We start from the raw sequence: 17709 nt of genomic DNA, 5'->3' as shown, positions 1-17709 counted from the left end.
CAAATTAGTACGTAAAAATCGACTATAATGCAGGAAACTAAGTGTTTGATGCTCAAAACTTTCTGCTTGACGACCCCCAGACCTCCTGTTTCATGTGTCTTGGGGACACGTATGAAATATGGGGATTGAAACAGGGGGGTTACTGCAACAAATTAATGTTTTAAATGTCTTTAAATTGTTGAAATATAAGTACTCTGCTACTTTTATATTTTTATGGCAGGGGAACAAATGCACTTGTTCTAAATATTGAGGGAGACATACCTCCTGCATTCCCCCACCCCCGAAATCTACACTTATGATTGTCACCATTACCTCCCACAGTATTAGAATCTGAAAGATAGTTATGTTGTGCTTTACAATGCACACAACACACCAACAATTGAAAAGAACGTGCTGATCTTGAAGAACCATCTGTAATGTGGTCCAGTGTTTTTAATCATGTACAAATGCCAGTCCTTTTAGGTCCTTTTCAATTAAGACTTTTTGTCACAAATGGTGTAAATCATAAGATGAATGGTGGCTGAGCTCCATTCACCTCCTTCACCCTATCTACAACTCCAGATAAACAAATCTATTTCTAAATATTTCCAAACATACTGTACTGTTAAGTAAAAAAGTGAGAATGTTTTAACATTTATTGTCCACCAGCAGTTTTTCACCACTTGGAGGCAGCAGTGTAAAAGAATGCAGAGTCCTGGCGCAGCAGATCAGAGAGGGACTGACTGCCTGAGAGCACCAGCTTAGTTTCAGCATCAGGGTCCAACATGATGTACGTCAGCATCATGTCAAACTCACTTACAAAAATAATATTTGACGCAAGTTGGTTTTGCAGCTGCATTGCATTTAAACATATTAAACACATGCATGGAGGGTTTTCAGTTTGTACATTTCTATGAATCACTTATTTGGTTTCATATACACATTTTAACATCACTTTTATTTACTTTTGTATTCACAGATTTTGTGTCTTTATGCTTGATTTGCACATATGTATCATACATGCATCTGAGGTACAGTGACAACCTCTGCCAAGGCCTTAAGGTTTTGTTGAAATCTTAGAAACACCCACAAAACAGGACTTATATAAACTATCTTACCGCCTCAACAGACTCCTGTTACTGGTCTCTACAGTCCATAATGACTCCTGCAGACATAGTGTGTCATATCTTTTCGGATTTTGCCTGATTCATGACTCTGTATTCACTCTAGCACTCTGTGAGGTTTATAAAATGAAAAGGCTGTTAACCTACAGTATACTCTACATGGAGAGATTAAAGGAATGACCTAGTTTTAGAGTGGACCAGGACTAAAAGCGAACCTCTGCCCTTGGCAAACCGCACTGGAGATTATCAATAATAATCCAAAATGGTAAAGCTGAATTGGGTATCTTGACAACAGGTGCTCTGACAAACAGAGTGATCCTGTAGTGACACAAGATCTGAAGGTTACAAATTATTCAAACTCTCCCTTTCTATTTTTGACCCGGTAAATCTCTCTTTTTTTTTCAAGTAAGCTCCAGAATTTTGTATTTGTAAAAAAGCAGGGAAAAAACAAGGATTTACCAAAGCAGTATGTTGTTTTTTACCACTCCAGAAACAAATACACTGTACACTATACAAACTGCTGGAGAAAACATTGCTTACTTGGACTGATATATATATATATTTGATAATTGATATAATGATACTTTTCATATATATTATGGGTGTACTTTTGGTGTATGTGGGATTCTTGTAATCCAAAATGCTGCAGTGATAAACTGTCATTTGGTAGTCTACACATTTTTATGGACCCTCACGTTTCAGAGACATGAACAGGACTGCAGCCAAACTAATTCTACTTGCAGCTCTCTCTGTCAACATCGCTTCTTGATGAACGGCCAAAAACGTGCTCTGAACTTCAACCACTAATGTAATCAGGAGGGAGACATTTGCTCATGTAATAATTTCATGTCATTTGAAGATCAAACACATTTAAATGCTTTAACTATCATTTTATTAGGATAAAATAACCTCTTCACATATTAATTTGATTTCAGTTACTCTAGTATTTATTTTTATAGCCTTTATAATGTACTAGCTCATATTTACTGAAGGCTTTCTTCTCTTAAACTATCCACTTAAGTGCCTGAATTCTTTCTATTTTTCCTGTCCTAAACTTAAATCACAGTACTTCTTGCACAAAAGGCAAGGAAAGGTTGCTTTATTTACACAGCACATTTCATAAACAAGTTAATGCAGTGCTTTAGGTATAAGTCACTGAAATAAACAATAAAAGGGAGGTTGGGTTAATAAAAAAGCAAACTAAAAGAAAAATATAATGAAAAAATAATCAAGATAGAAGTATTTTAGTAGATGAAATAATAACATTTAGAGTGCAGATTAAAAGCAATTGTTTGAGAAAGATCTCCTAGAAGTGCGTCCCAGGTATTTACAGCACAGTAGCTAAAAGCAGGTTCACCATGTTTGGACTTAATTCTGGGAACAATCGGCAGACTGGTGCCTGCTGACCTGAGAGGTTTGGCCATTTGATGATGTAGCTTCCTTGATGTGTTTTGGTCCCAGAGAAAGATGACTTTGGCTTATGATGTTGCAAAGAAGCATACTAATATCTACTATATTTCATCCTCTGCCGCTCTTGATTTCTTGTTTTCACATGGATGTTAAACCTTCTGAGGGTCCGTTCCTTTCTAAAGTGGCTGAAGTGGTCCATCTGGTCATGATTTGAGACACTGTACATTGGCGTCAGTGGCTTATCTATACTGATACTTGAATCTTAGGACACACTGAGGCTGTTTAGACACAGGTTTGGCTTTGTCTATTGATGACAATAATCCTCGCAGCAGCAAACTGAAGTTAAGAGAAATTTCCCCATGGGCAGCCTCGCAGCTCCATCCCCAACAGGAACAAAGAGGTCACCATGTGCCGCTGTGATTGAAGGCACAGGATTAGAAACTAAGACGATGACTACAGATGAGCAGTGAGCTTTTAGCCGTATGATTTTTTTTTTTTTTTTTTTTGCAGTGATCTTTGCAAAGACACTTGCACATTTAAGCTTCAGTGGCAGGTTTTTTATTGAGGAATATGCACACTGGCACACATCTGAGGGTTTAAACATTTTAAACAAAGGTCAATGTGACAAATGATAAAACAAAAAAGCAGAGTGGAGGGGGCTTCACATCCAAAAAACTTTTAAGGGATGCTGGATCAAAAAATTGGACTAAAGCAATAGCCAGACAGGAGATCCGCACATTGTATTGAAAGCTTCCAGTAAATTGTGCAATGTGAGAGATGAACGTGTCTTAAAATTGCTTATTCTGCTTTGTGATAGTGATTTAAAAATGTCTGATGAAGATCTCTGTTAGACTGAAACACTGCACAGCTAAAACTACTGGGAGCTTTAAATACAGTGTGTGGATCTCCTGCCTGGTTCCTGCTTCAGATGATAAAAAATACTTTGTTAAAAAAAAAAAAGCAAACTCGCATAATGTCTCACTGTATGTAACAAAGCAACCAGTCGACCCTGCTTGCAGCTGCATTGTGTGTGCTAATTGTGCTTTACATTTATGACTTATGGAGTCTGTGTGACCACAGACAGGCTCTGTGCATTACAAGATGAGGAGAGATTAGAGCACAGTGGGTTAATCTTTAGGCCTGCCATCTGCCAGGACCATGAGAATTAAACCTGAAGCCATGGCCTTGACCACCACCATACAAAAGTAACCTGACAGGTGATCTTTGGTAATGAGTATATTATGTAAACTTTGTATGAAAGTTATGGATATTCTGCTTCAAATGGCATACAAATATAAGTGATGTGTCTTTGAATACTTTTCTGTCTGGTCACATTATGTTTCCAATCTATAAGCTTTCACTGTACATGCAGGGCAGTTGTCTGCTGCCAAAGGTCACCGATCTTAAACCATAATGTTCACAAAAATTAATATTTATGGTTTTTAAATCTGTGTGTCTTGTCCTCTCAGTGACTCTGTGCCAACTAACAGTTTTTCTAAATGCACAGTTGGTGCACCAAGCACTCGCTGAGGTCATGCTACACGCTGTACATTCTACCATCACCACTCAGATTATAAAGTAGATTTAATTTCAGTATATGAGAATGGACTGTAAAAGGTTTATGCATGTGTGTAAATCCTTCTGCACGCAACATGTTTTAATGGTGTGTGCAGTTGTTCTGTTGAGTTATTATTTTTTAAATGGGAACTGCAAAATATTACAACTGTAATGATTTCATTTATTTATTTTTAATTATGAATGCCTTTTTTGTTTTGTTTTTTCAGTTGCAGATGGATGACAATTTAAAACACAGTAGGTAGTAAAAAACAAATTTGGATTTAATTTACGCTTTTAAGAATTAATAAGACAAGAAATGAGTCATTTGAGTTGCATTCACCCACTTTTTAGTGCAAAATCTTACTCATTAAATTGAAGACATACAGTGTTTGTAGAAAGATGATCCAAATCAAATGGAGGACCAGTGGTTATTATACAACATTTGTTTACCAGACTTTACCTCTGGGTGGTTTTAGATTATCAAACAAGAGGATTATCAAACAAGAAGATTAGCCAGCTTCAGTGCCCAAAATACCACTCAAAAAGTCCCAGAAAGACAGATAGTTAATCAGAGGGGTTTTTAATTAGAGAATCAACACACGGTGTAAACATGGCAATAAATAAAGAAATGAATGAACGCAGAAAGATGCAAACCAAAACAAAAAAACAAAAAAAAAAACAATTTGCATGTAAAACAAAATGATATGGTAAAAACATTATCCTGTCTTGTTTGTCATTATCATTGATATGGTAAAAACATTATCCTGTCTTGTTTGTCATTATCATCTGTTTATAATTTATCAGTGTAAGTCCCAAACTGGCACACATTCACTTCCTGGTTTCCACCAGACAGGACAGGAATCAAACACAGAGTATAATCTCATCAGATCATTCACTGCTGTCATCTACATCATCTTAATTTTCTGATTATTCTATTATTGACTAAATCATGGAGGGTTTTTTTTTCTTTGTCTCGTAATGCAGCAGATGGCTGTGGTGTGCATAGCAGATGGTACTGTACACAGTATGGGGAAAACACTGACCATTATAACAATATAGATTCTGTATTACAATAATCCCTTTACTTTGACCATGACTGAGCCAGTCACGGCACTTTATGTAAAATTATTAGAATTCAAGGGCAGATTGCAGAAGTTATGTGTCAGAATTGTCATTATAAAGGACTTAAACACTTTTACCATCAGCTACAATTCAGTATAGACTGTGTGGTTGTAAATACAATATCATAGTCCCAATGTTAACACAAGCAAAATATTACAATAGCTAACATTGTGATTATTCAAACAGAAATTTATCAAAGTTTACATCCTGATGGCAAAGTTATTAATTTGATAGCAGTAGTTATACAACATCTGTATCAGCCTGTAGATTAGCACTGAAACACTAAATGACAAGTATAATGTGACATTTGTAAAATCATAATATTCTGATGGTTTAGCTTTCTTATCTTCAAATACAAGAATCTCTTTTATGATATTATTCTACTTTCTCCCCAAAAACTTGCAGAAAATGACATGTTTATTTATTATTTGTGGTAAATGAAAGCTGCTGATCTACATCAAAAGCAAACAAAAAAGCAAAAAAATAAAATACAATAAATATATACCTGTCCATCATCTGCAAACTTGTGCTGTATCCTTGTGTTGTTTGCCCTGCAGGCTGAGCCATCTCCTGCAGAGTGGTGGGTGAAGAAGCCCAGCTGGAGAGAGGGGGCCCAGGAGTGACTCTTAAGATGTGTCATTGGATTAGCATGTGAGCATCTGCCTTTAGCCTCCTCCAGTCGCACTCAGACACCTTGAGAGCTGCATCTCATGTACAGGACTCTCGACGGAGCCGTCTTCATGGTGCGGTTTCATGACTTCACTCTGTAGGATGAAGAATGTAAAGATATTACATTTGCCACTGCTTTTTGTGTTTGTGCATGCCTGCTTTGGTAAGTTACACTTCTTTATTCTCTGCTTACGGTTGGCGTGTCGCTGTGATCAGACTGGGAAAACTGTTCAGATATATTTGACAGCCTCTGGGTTGTTTTTTACTCAGTTTATAATTAAGTTATATTCTGTTTTCAGTTCAGTCATTTTCTTTTCTAACCTGGTTAGATGTTCTTGTATGTGCATATGTGTTTACACTCTGTATGACTATCATACTGATTGATTTGTTTGGTATATGAATTTAGTTTCAATATTTAGATGATTCTGCTATTTCAAATAAAAACAGTATTATTTCTACCACCAGAGATCTTAAGTCTATGTATAGAAAAGGTGTCTTAGGAGGTTGACGTAACTCACCTGTAATCCCACTCAAAGTGGTTGAGAAAGCAGGGGGGCGAGAGCTCAGTAGGCCTACAATCACCTTGTTTATGTCACTCCAGTATTAAAAGCAAGACCATGTAATATTTACTGCGTTCAAATTGGACTAGTGAGCTTGTGTTTGCGACCTTGTGAGTCTTTTACATGAAGATGTGAACTCAGAGCTCTCCGAAAATGTTCACTTTCAGTGTTGTGTGTACCACAACCAGGGGCTGTGTTCATATGGACTCTTCTCATGGTAAACACGACTCCATTTCAACGTCGCATTGATGATAATTGACCATGGTGATCACAGATGACAAAGAACAATTAAGTAATATTACGCTTAAGTTTGCTAGCATTAGCAAACATTAGCCACCATGCTACTGTTTATATCAGAGTACAGTATCAAGTACTGTTGCAGCAAAACCCCTGAGTGAACTAAATTGATTATGTGTTTTAAGTTGTGAATTCAACTTTGTAAAAGGAACATTATATTATTTTTTCATTCCTGGTCTCACTTTAAGGTGAATTACTTTAAACTTTCAAGCTTTTAATGGTGATTTTATGTCACTGTCCTCAGCACAAGCAGACTTCGCCCCCTATTTCTACGACAATGGACCCTATAGCTACAACGGAAACCTGGCACTGTTCAGCCTCTCGGAGGACACAGCTGTCGGTGAGATCAACTTCTGACATACTTGATGCTTAGCATGAACAGCTAATGGTCAGGTGGAACAACTGATCAACAAAATGGCATCTTTTTGTTGTCAGTACCTCAGAGTCCAATATGTTAAACAGTCTTTGATAGATGAACAGGTGTTGTGTGGTGTTACACGCTAACATGCTCATCTGCCGGTGCCACCTGTTGATGTGAGGGACAGTTTGCTGGCTGTGAATGTGGTGCAGCTGTCCCTCTACAACTTCTGTCAGTCAGGGTACTTATTATACTGCTGGCTGCTGTGTCTCAGTTTGCTCCACCACAGTTTTGCTCAAACAATTGTTTAACTACGTTCCTGGATTGCTGATTAATTTTGCCAGTTTTGATCAATATTTTATTCTTAAAGTTAGAAATGGAGAAGGAATTAACTTCTTTGTCCATAAAGTCAACTGTTAAGGCTAATTTTACTAAATTATGATGTCTTCTTTCAGGTACACAGATCTACTCTCTCAATGGCACAGACCCTGAGGGCCAGGAGGTGAGTTACGGCCTTTCGTTTGATCCAGGGTCCAAAGAATACTTCAGGGTCGACCCCAAATCTGGAAACATCACACTGGTGGAAAAGCTGGACAGAGAGGTAAACTTAACATAGGCTTAATAAATGATTAAATTGACTTTATATGTAATTCCTATAACCCTTTAAAAAACTAAGATGCTATCTTTTTCATCGTGTATGACTTCATATCGACTTGTTTTCTTCTTCACAGAAACAAGACTCTATAGATGTTCTTGTCAGCATCACAGATGGGCAAAGCAAGGTATCAACATCTGTGATTAAGCCATTTAGTGCCATTCTTATAATGAATCAAGCTGAGATGAACTTGAGCATGCTTTTATTTTTGTTCTTTTTAGGTTGTGGAAAGAGTCACAATATTTGTAATGGATGCAAATGATGAAAAACCTGACTTCCAAAACATGCCAGCAATCATTAATGTACTGGAAGTAAGTTAAGCTAAAAGTGTCATTCTCTCCAGATAAAATGAAAAGGACAGTACATTACTATAAAAATATTAAGATAAATGTGTGTTGCATCATTTTATTTTCCGCCCCATATGTTGTGACCTGAATTATTTTCTGTGTTTTAGACGACTGAGTCTGGCAGTAGCATCTACAGAGTGGAGGCAGTGGACAGAGACACAGGCTCAGGGGGTTCAGTCACATACTACCTCCAGGTATCACTCGGCCCACTCTCATACCACACTATCTGAGTATAAATAAGCTGAGTAAAAAAGCACAGATAAAACCTTTAAGAAAAAGTGCTCCTCATATGACATACTAGCTGAAACTGGCCAGTTCGAATGTTAATCTGCTTGTCATGGAACTAATGTATAAATGTACTTATAATGAGGTTAACATCAGTTGGATTTTCTGATGCTCATGTGTGTATGTGTGCATGTGCCTAAGTATGTTGGTGTAGTTATGGGGCAGGGGATTAAATCACAATTACATTTGTGTTAGGTATTGGAGGCTTAGAGGGCTGCTTTGGCAGGGGGTGGCAGGGAATGTTAGTTTGCACTTTGGACTATTAGGAACAAAGAACAGCTGGCCCGGAGTGACAGTGACGAGCGAGGCACCGCACATCTGGGCACAGCAGCTTTCACCTGCCTGCCCTGTCCTTGAACATATGGGCTCTTTACATCCAGATGGACAAAGAGATATACTTTATACATGATGTGGCCTAATTCAAGTGGCTACTGAGTGTTTTAATGCTGCCATCTGACCACTTTTCATGATATCTCACGTGAGTGGTTGTAAATGGGGTTTAGAGGTTTCAGAGACAGGCTTTTACTCGTGTGACCTAAAATGTGTCTCAGTGTGTGCTTTTAAAATCCTGCTTTTGTCCTGTTCTCTGTCACAGAATCCTCAGTCTACTTTGTTTGCCGTAGACAGGCACAGTGGTGTCCTTCGTATCAAGTCTGGAGAAATGTTGGACTATGAGAAAACAAAGACACACTTTGTCACTGTCATTGCAAAGGTAATGGGTGCACCAAAACTGATCTAATGTTTCTGCAACAGTGTACTTTCATTTTCATTTTTAAAGAACCCTGTGGAGTTTCTGAATGTTAAGAATGTTAGTGGTGTTTTGCGGCAAAACATGGCTAGCATTAATGGATTAAACAATGCAGGTGTTTTATGAGGATGGAAATATATTCAACTTGTTTGGTAGGAAACACAAAATACATCTGGGTAAGAAACCCTGAATGTAACAATGTAAATGTTTCTCATGCTTATAAATTAGAAGGGGTCAGTTACATCAACACATTCTCATCCGAAGTCCTAACATATCGTTGCTTTGTCAGTGGCCTTTCACGTCTACAGTACATATTACATGTTAGGTATCCTTCTGCTTCTGCTGTTGATGTTCCAAGAGGGGCTACCAACACCAGGACATCAACATGCATAAGCACATGATTGGATTTAAGCAACAAAAGCACTTCGTCTGGCATTTAGGAAGCAAACACCAGGCTCTTGGGTGAAAGTCTGGGGATTTGTTTGACCAACCTACCACCCCTTCCACCCGCACTACAGAGACTGCCTTGCTTCTTATATTACATTGTTACCAGCAGTGTTTCAACTTGACACCATCCAGCAGTGCATCATAGTGCCACAACAGGTGCTGTCCGGCTGACTGGCAACGAATCATAACAATGCGAAAGTTTACGCCTGGCTGCATGCTAACACTGCCCAGACGTGTATCATACTGCTGCAAAAGATGGATTTTGGCGTCAGGTGTCTGATGCCAAAGTCACTGACATAGCAGCGGTATTTGACAATTTTGGAATGAGGACAGGCTGGCTACATCTACCAGTATGTACAGAAGGCCATTATCAGCTCATTAACTGGCATTTATCAGGAGCATACATACAAACATGTCAACCTCTCATGGTCATAGTAATTATGTCGAGAGCAAAGGAGGAAGTCAGGTGATGCAGTTTAATGGGCAACAAATTCCATGTAGGGAGGTGGTCAGGGAGTTGTCAAACAAACACAGGACTTTCATCCAGGAGACTGCCTGTGTTCTGACTCCTGTGTGAAACCAAAAGTCAACCCTGACGTAACATAACTGATATATGTCATGTCAGCATAAATAGTGATAAACATTTCAAAACATAGGCATAACTACAGAGAAAAATGTTTATGTTTATTATGTCTTTCTTAAAATGTAGCTTTAAACTGCACATTTCTTTCGTTTCAGGATGGTGGTGGCAACTTTAATGGCAAGGAGCAGTTCATGTCATCCTCTGCTACCCTGACAATCAATGTGATCGATGCACAGGACACTCCGCCATCTTTTATTGGGACACCGTATTTTGGCTACGTTTATGAAGTCTCTGTGCCAGTGAGTATGAAAACACAGTTTATTGACATTCTGCTTTGACTGACATGAGAGTCTGTATAACAACTATTCAGAGCACAAGTCTTAAACATTTTGTAAAGTTCTTTTCTGCCACGTTTCTTTTGTATTGCAACAGATTTACATCTTCAATGAACATCACATTGAATTATCACAGTACAGCGAGGCTTAGGAAACTAACATAGTGAATGCAATTTATCTATATTCATGGTATAAATAAGAATCCACACCACAAGGCAGCATCGCCTCATGTCACACAGCTTTAATTGCTGACATTTTACACTAATACCCACGCTGCCTTCTTCATAGCTTTTCTCACAGCAGGTGAAAGCCACATTATCTCCTCAGTCACCAAATGTCACTGCATTCATAGGAGAGAGATTACACGTTCTGACTTTCATCTGAAAGGGAATAATTAGGATCATGACATTTGAATGTACATCTGAAGACTCAGTGAAGATCAGGTGCAGAATAGATTGTTGTGGTATGTTTTAAATAGCTGTGCACCAGTCACAGGGTAACTCAATTACATAAATGTCCTGCTTCCTTTTGAAAATGTGATGCAACCAAATACAGAGTTACATCATGGTAAGAGTGACATATTAGAGTTGTCAGAGAGTCAGTTGTGTCAGTTATTAAAGAAATGTTAATAATTTGCAGTATATTTTAAAGTAAGCTGGCTTTACAGCCTGGTTATCTTAAACTACCAACACTAACTATCAGCTTTGTGTCATCACTGATTTAACTGCAAACCTTTCTGCTGATTTTTTTCCCCAGGGATCTGAAATATTCACTGTTGTAGCCAAAGATGGCGATGTAGGAAGCCCAAATCCAATCCGTTATTCTTTTGACGATGGTAAGCATTTCATTAAAACAAAGCTGGAGTGATTCTGAAATAAAGCAAAAGTGCTCATAGAGTAGGTCTGTCTGTTAATTGTCTCTCCAGGCGATGATGGTGTTTTTAGCATCAATAGATCTAGCGGTTGTATCACCCTGCTGAGTCTCCCCATGTTTCTGAAGAGAGAAATCTTCAACATTAAAGTCAGGGTAAGTTGCAGTTCACAAAGTACAACTCATCTGTGAAACTGGTAGATTAAACATCTCACTGGTCAAGTAATAAATATGACCTGTATAATCTTTACCCCCCTGTGTGTCCAGGCATCAGAAGTAAGTCCTGAAGGCAGACCCATGGACTATAGTGTGACCACGGTTGTGATCCGTGTGGTGGACCTCAACAATAATCCACCTACTTTCTACGGGGAGAACGGCCCACAGAGCATGTTTGAGTTGACCATGCATGAGCATCCACCTGAGGGAGAGATACTCCGTGGGCTGAAAATCACTGTCAATGACTCTGATCAGGTGGGGAGAACACTACTGTCATCCATATTTTATTTTCTCATACACTGACTCATTAGTATGAAAATGCAATCCAATGACAAGAATAAATGTAGGTATTGTTTCTGCAAACCATGAATATGTTATATTTGTACATTTTATATAAGTGGATATGTTGAAAATTTACATTTCTTTAAGTTTCAATTTTCAATTTAACATTCTGACAACGATGTGGATAACATGTGGTATAGGTTTAGGCACATAAAATATTTGGTTATGGTTAGAGAAAGATAATGGTTTGGCTTAAAATACCCACTTTTGTCGGCACAATCTTGGTGGAAATGTCTGCACATGTCCTTAAGAAATAAATAATTATGTTGCTACAGTCTCGCACAGGTATAGGCACAAAAAACTCTTGGTTATGGTTAGGAAAAGATCATAGTTCGGCTTACAATACCCGCTTTTATCGCCACAATCTCAGCTGGAAAAGTCCAAAACTGTCTTTAAAAGCATCAAAGCACTGGTGGTGTCATGCCATCCATCAGCCCCTCCTCCTCCATATGTCAAACTCATCTTACATGTAATCTGTACTACGTCACTTTTATATGTATGAGACATGCAAATGTACTGCAAGAAAATTTAAATTTATACACCCCTAATTGTGTCTCTTAAAGTTTTGACCCATTGTTTTTGGGTTAGGGCTATCAGAAGCCTAAAAACGAATCTGACATTAAAAAAAACCACTGTGGTTATCATGTGGTTAAGTTTAGGCACAAAAAACACTTGGTTAAGGGTTAGGAAAAGATCAGCTTTTGGCTTAAAATATCTGTTTTGGTGGCACAAACATGGCTGGAAATGTCCCAGTGTCTCGTCAAAAACACCCAGTATTGTCACAATAAACACAGCTGGAAGTGTCCCAACATCTCATTAAAGATAACTGGTTTTGTCCACAAACAAGGTTGGAAATGTTGCTGGTCTTGAACAGTGGTCTGCTGCTTGTCAGCTGCTGTCTTGCCTAGCTGTCATTACGACCACAGTACCCCCCACTGCTGATGAGAAACTCAGCTCTTTAACATTCAGTCAGAACTACGTCACGTTAAAAATGTTGATATAGTGTGATTCATATGAAACATACAAATGCAACATATCCTCAGCTTCCAGAGACGTACAGTGCCAACATTTTATTCTGGTGACTGGGCCTGAAAATGACTCAACAAATCACAAACAATAGCTTTTTCCAGTGATGTTTTACTGAGCAGGAATCATCTTTTAGCACTGATACAGTATTATTGCCACTGAAAGCTGCATCACTTAACCAGGGAGAGGAACACTACAGTGATTATGATACAGCAATTATGTAATAACACTCATTTCCCAACCAAATTACATTGTTATCTAATAAGAAACTGATTAAATCAACATTCACTGCACCACAGTGTTGCGCTCAGACTGGTGTCTGCCTTTATTTCTGTTAAATAACTAAGCCCGCCATTATCACAGACAATCCTTTTAAAAATTGCACAAATTTGAAATTAAGCCAACACAAATTAAAAGGTGCCCCCGAGTTATGCCATTTGTCAGCTTATGCAAGTCTCTTTGTGTTTCCAGCTCCTTGTATGAGCCTCGTCCAAATGGCTGATGTTCACCAAATGTGTTCTCTGATAATACTGTTACAACATCAGGCCGAGCTCTGTTTGTTCAGCGATATTACGTTTCACCATGAATATTACTGCTGCCACTGATATCCTATTGATTCTCATACATTACTGTAATAATGAAAAGATACAAAGCTTTTATATTGATTGAATGGACTATACCGCATGGATTATACTGTATGTGATAGCTTTGTAACAAATGCAGATTACTAAAAATAGGTTCACTCATGTATGACATTTCTGACTAATGTGATGATGTGTGTTGTGCTCCTGCAGGGTGCGAATGCTAAATTCAATCTGAGACTGATTGGACCTGGAAGGATGCTGAGAGTCGTCCCTCAGACTGTACTCAATGAGGCCCAGGTCACAATCTTAGTCGAGGACTCTGCTGCCATGGACTATGAGAAACACCACTTTCTCACATACAAGGTTAACCCATTGCACCACAGTAGACCAGCTCACTGGCAGTGGTATATCACCTGCATCTGTTGCATAATTGCCCTTTTCCCATTTATTTATTCCTAATCTTTCTCCTCATTAGCTGCTCGCAGTTGAGATTGATACACCCGAGAGATTCAGTGCCACAGCTGACATTGTCATTCACCTCCTGGACACCAACGACAACGCTCCCAAATTCTCCTCAGACTACTACATCGCCAGAATCCCAGAAAACTCACCCGGCGGCTCCAATGTGGTGTCAGTCACGGTGAGAGAGAGTCTTCACCCTGTCTAAAAATACATGCCAACACCAATGTACGTCACTGTGAGCTAAAGAGGAATGCTGATTTTTTCCAAAATGCCCAAGCAGGGCCATTAATTCCCTAAATGTAGACTTTTTGAGCGGTGGGGGTTGGGATAATATGTGAAAACATGTAGATAAAAGCTAGGCGAGGTAAGCTGCCAGATGGCTATCACTTTCATTTTGTTGTGTAACACCAAATTCCCTGATTTTTTTTCCCTAATGCTCAGTAGCACATGCAGCTGCAGCTCAAAAATATGTGCAGAAATAACATGAGCACTTTTAGATAGATAGATAGATAGATAGATAGATAGATAGATAGATAGAGACTTTTTTTTCACTGTCTCATCCTTCGCCCTTGTCAGTTCCTATCAGCCCTGCAGAGGCTCAAAGCAACAGGGGGGCTCGCTGATAAATCCTGCCCTTGCGTGAACACCACAGAGGCTCATTTCCTTGATCCCAGGCAATTTCAATCAGATAAAAGAACAGCCAACAAGTGACCTTGGACACACGGAGACAGCGAACAGGCATCCCTGCAGCGACAGACAGACAGATTAGCCGATGCCCATGATGATGTTCCTATGACATCAAGCAAACAGAAAAAAACACAACAGTCTTTTTATAGCTGACCCCTGCAACATCACCTTCCAATCCTGCACGGATTCATTCAGTTTACTGAGCCCATGACAGCAGACAGCTCTCTCTTCTGCTTTGGTAAAGAGGAACAAACAAATCTAACATCAATATTATGGGGTTTATCGGCGGTATGACGTCGAACATAAGTGGGATATGCCTTAGCTCACTGAGCTGCATATAAAACTCCTAAAGAGGAATTGCAGATTAACTCGACTGCTGTGAAAGTTATGTTGAACTGACCTGATTCATGTAAGTGCCACAGCCAAACTCATATTTTTTCTCTGTTCCCTGTCTTTTCTGTTTATGCACAGGCAACAGATCCAGACTCAGGACCTTGGGGTGATGTGAAGTACTCCATCTACGGATCAGGGGCTGACTTGTGAGTATAAGTGTGTAACTTAAAGTTAAAGAAATGGGCTTTTTTCAAATTCCTCTCATCCTCGTAACACTATTATTTCATCAATAACGACTAACATGCTTATTAAAGCTTAAACAGCATTATCTCACTGTCAAAATAAGACATATTTAAAACCCACTGGTGAGATTTCTTTTATTCTGCTTAAGAAAAAATAAATCTATTACTGTATAAAACAACCAAACAATGTTTCCAAAGCACCAGACTATGTTTTTCTGCCTCCGAGTCTATTCATTAGTCATTGTGTAGTGATTTTGTCAATGTGAACTTGTGACTGTGTGAAAAAAAAAGAAATCACAAACACTTCTACAACCTTATGAGCAGCTGATATCCTGAGTATTTGGCAGCAGTAGATAAACAGACCACACACTGAGGCACTTATCTTAAAGGGGACCTATTATGCTCATTTTCAGGGGCTACTAGAACATGTGTACACGCTTTAGTGTTCAAAAAACACTTTATTTTTCTCATACTGTCTGTCTAAATATACCTGTATTCATCCTCAGTCTGAGATGCTCCAATTTAGCGCCTGTCTCTTTAAGCCCCGAGCCATTATCACAGCTGCAGGAATGGTGATGCCTGACTTTCTACCATGAAAAATCACCAATAAAAGCTTCTAGATCAAATCTTGCAGCAGGAATATGACCCAAAATTAGGGAGAAAATAACTACATTGGTAACCAAGATTACACGTCTCCCTGATGTTAGCGTGTAGCTACATGTAGCAGTGTATGTAATGTAAACACTTGCAGTAGTGTGCCTGGGGCAGATGACCACATAAAGAAATGTGTCACAAGCTGACGTCAGCTCATCTCAAAAGTAAAAAAAAAAATATCCAGCAAAAACACATCTGCCTGAAAGCTGCACAGAAATATGACAGCCAACTTGTTTTTCATTTTAGACTTGGTCCTGTTTATTGCACCTAAGCGCTGTAGTCCCTCAGAGGATTTGCTGGCATTTTCTCTCAACTCGATTTTTATTAGATTTCCAGTTAGAAGTCTTACCTCTGAGAAAAAAGCTCAGTGGTCACTGTTCTCGCTTAATAACACACAGTATTCCCACAGCTTACCTTTCCTTTCACATCACTACAAAGTCAGTCCTAAAGGTCACCTGCATTTTGTATGAAGTTATGGTTGTTTTTTTAAACAGACAGGTGTATGAGAGTAGAGGCTTGTTTAATCTCTCAGGGCTAAAAAAAACAATTGTTGTATACACTGAAATGTAGGTAGTAGTAGAGTATTTTTAGACTTCTCGGTACAGATTTTGAGCTCTGTAGCAACGAATTAGAGGAGATATGTGATGTCACTTGGCATCCAGGAAAAGGATTTCCAAAATAAGCAGAAGAGAGAGATTTGGAATACTTTTATATTTGTGCATGTTTCCTTTCAGATTATTCCAAAACGTCTCTTTGAAATTTGTTATGAAGCAATAAATGACTACATGTCATAGTACTACATCTGTAAAATTAGGCTCTTTAGATGTCAGACTTTTCTACAATATCTTGTTGGATACTTCAGCACACACAGGACCGTGCAGTCGTGATCTTTGTCTGCTTGCCCTCTGTCTTTGTTAATCCTGTAATAGGATTGGAGGAGAAAATAGACTGTTCTTTGCTTCTGACTGCAAAGTCACTGCAGGGTAACTAAACAAGTCAGTCAATGAAACAGTCTAATTCCACTCTTGCTCTGGATGTTTACAGTTCAGTCTTTCATGACTTAAGTTCACTGGCAGTGGTATCAAAGTGACCTATTGCTTTAAAGTTTCAAGTGCAACATATCAACACAATTACCAAAATAAATGTTGGCATTGTACATTTCTCTACATTTGTATATTTTGTATTTAGTGGATATGTTGAAACTCTACATTTCTTTAAGTCTCAGTTTTCAATTTGATGTTGTGACAGCGCCGAGTATATAGGGTGCCATTTGTAAAGTGGCTCACGCTGAAAATAACATTTTGCCACATTTAGCTTCAAACAATGTTTAAAAAAGTGTTGTGAATTTTTTAACGTCACCTTTTACCACATTTACAGCAATATTTGTTAACTTAGAAATATATTAAATAGTTAAATCTAAATATTAAATGTGGCACCTAAATGTTAAATCTAAATATTAAATCTAAATGTTAAATCTAAATCTAAATCTACATGTTAAATCTAAATATTAAATATAAATATATATATAAATGTTACATCTAAATGTTAAATCTAAATATTAAATATAAATATAAATGTTAAATCTAAATGCTAAATCTAAATCTAAATATTAAATCTAAATACTAAATCTAAATCTAAATCTACATGTTAAATATAAATATTAAATATAAATATATATATAAATGTTACATCTAAATGCTAAATATAAATATAAATATAAATATAAATGTTAAATCTAAATGCTAAATATAAATCTAAATGTTAAATGTTAAATCTAAATGTTCTGAGTGAAACTAAATATTTAGCTAATATGCAAA

The 17709-nt window shown here is 38.0% G+C and overlaps 1 protein-coding gene across 1 annotated transcript in view; it reads left to right on the top strand.

Moving 5' to 3' along the window:
* The first annotated feature begins 5891 nt into the window (after nucleotides 1-5891).
* The window catches only part of cdhr1a (cadherin-related family member 1a), a 17812-nt gene continuing 5994 nt past the window's right edge, over nucleotides 5892-17709 (top strand). Inside the window, exons 1-14 of the mRNA XM_050071362.1 lie at nucleotides 5892-6024; nucleotides 6963-7058; nucleotides 7532-7677; nucleotides 7808-7858; nucleotides 7953-8042; nucleotides 8186-8272; nucleotides 8959-9075; nucleotides 10297-10440; nucleotides 11233-11311; nucleotides 11402-11502; nucleotides 11614-11817; nucleotides 13725-13877; nucleotides 13990-14154; nucleotides 15135-15202. Of these exons, the coding sequence (XP_049927319.1) occupies nucleotides 5946-6024; nucleotides 6963-7058; nucleotides 7532-7677; nucleotides 7808-7858; nucleotides 7953-8042; nucleotides 8186-8272; nucleotides 8959-9075; nucleotides 10297-10440; nucleotides 11233-11311; nucleotides 11402-11502; nucleotides 11614-11817; nucleotides 13725-13877; nucleotides 13990-14154; nucleotides 15135-15202 (1580 nt within the window). The 5' untranslated portion in view covers nucleotides 5892-5945. The remainder of the gene's footprint in view (nucleotides 6025-6962; nucleotides 7059-7531; nucleotides 7678-7807; nucleotides 7859-7952; nucleotides 8043-8185; nucleotides 8273-8958; nucleotides 9076-10296; nucleotides 10441-11232; nucleotides 11312-11401; nucleotides 11503-11613; nucleotides 11818-13724; nucleotides 13878-13989; nucleotides 14155-15134; nucleotides 15203-17709) is intronic.

Source organism: Epinephelus moara, chromosome 19, assembly GCF_006386435.1.
Source record: "Epinephelus moara isolate mb chromosome 19, YSFRI_EMoa_1.0, whole genome shotgun sequence".
Classification (NCBI taxonomy): Eukaryota; Metazoa; Chordata; class Actinopteri; order Perciformes; family Serranidae; genus Epinephelus; species Epinephelus moara.
This window is presented reverse-complemented; position numbering and strand designations above follow the sequence as displayed.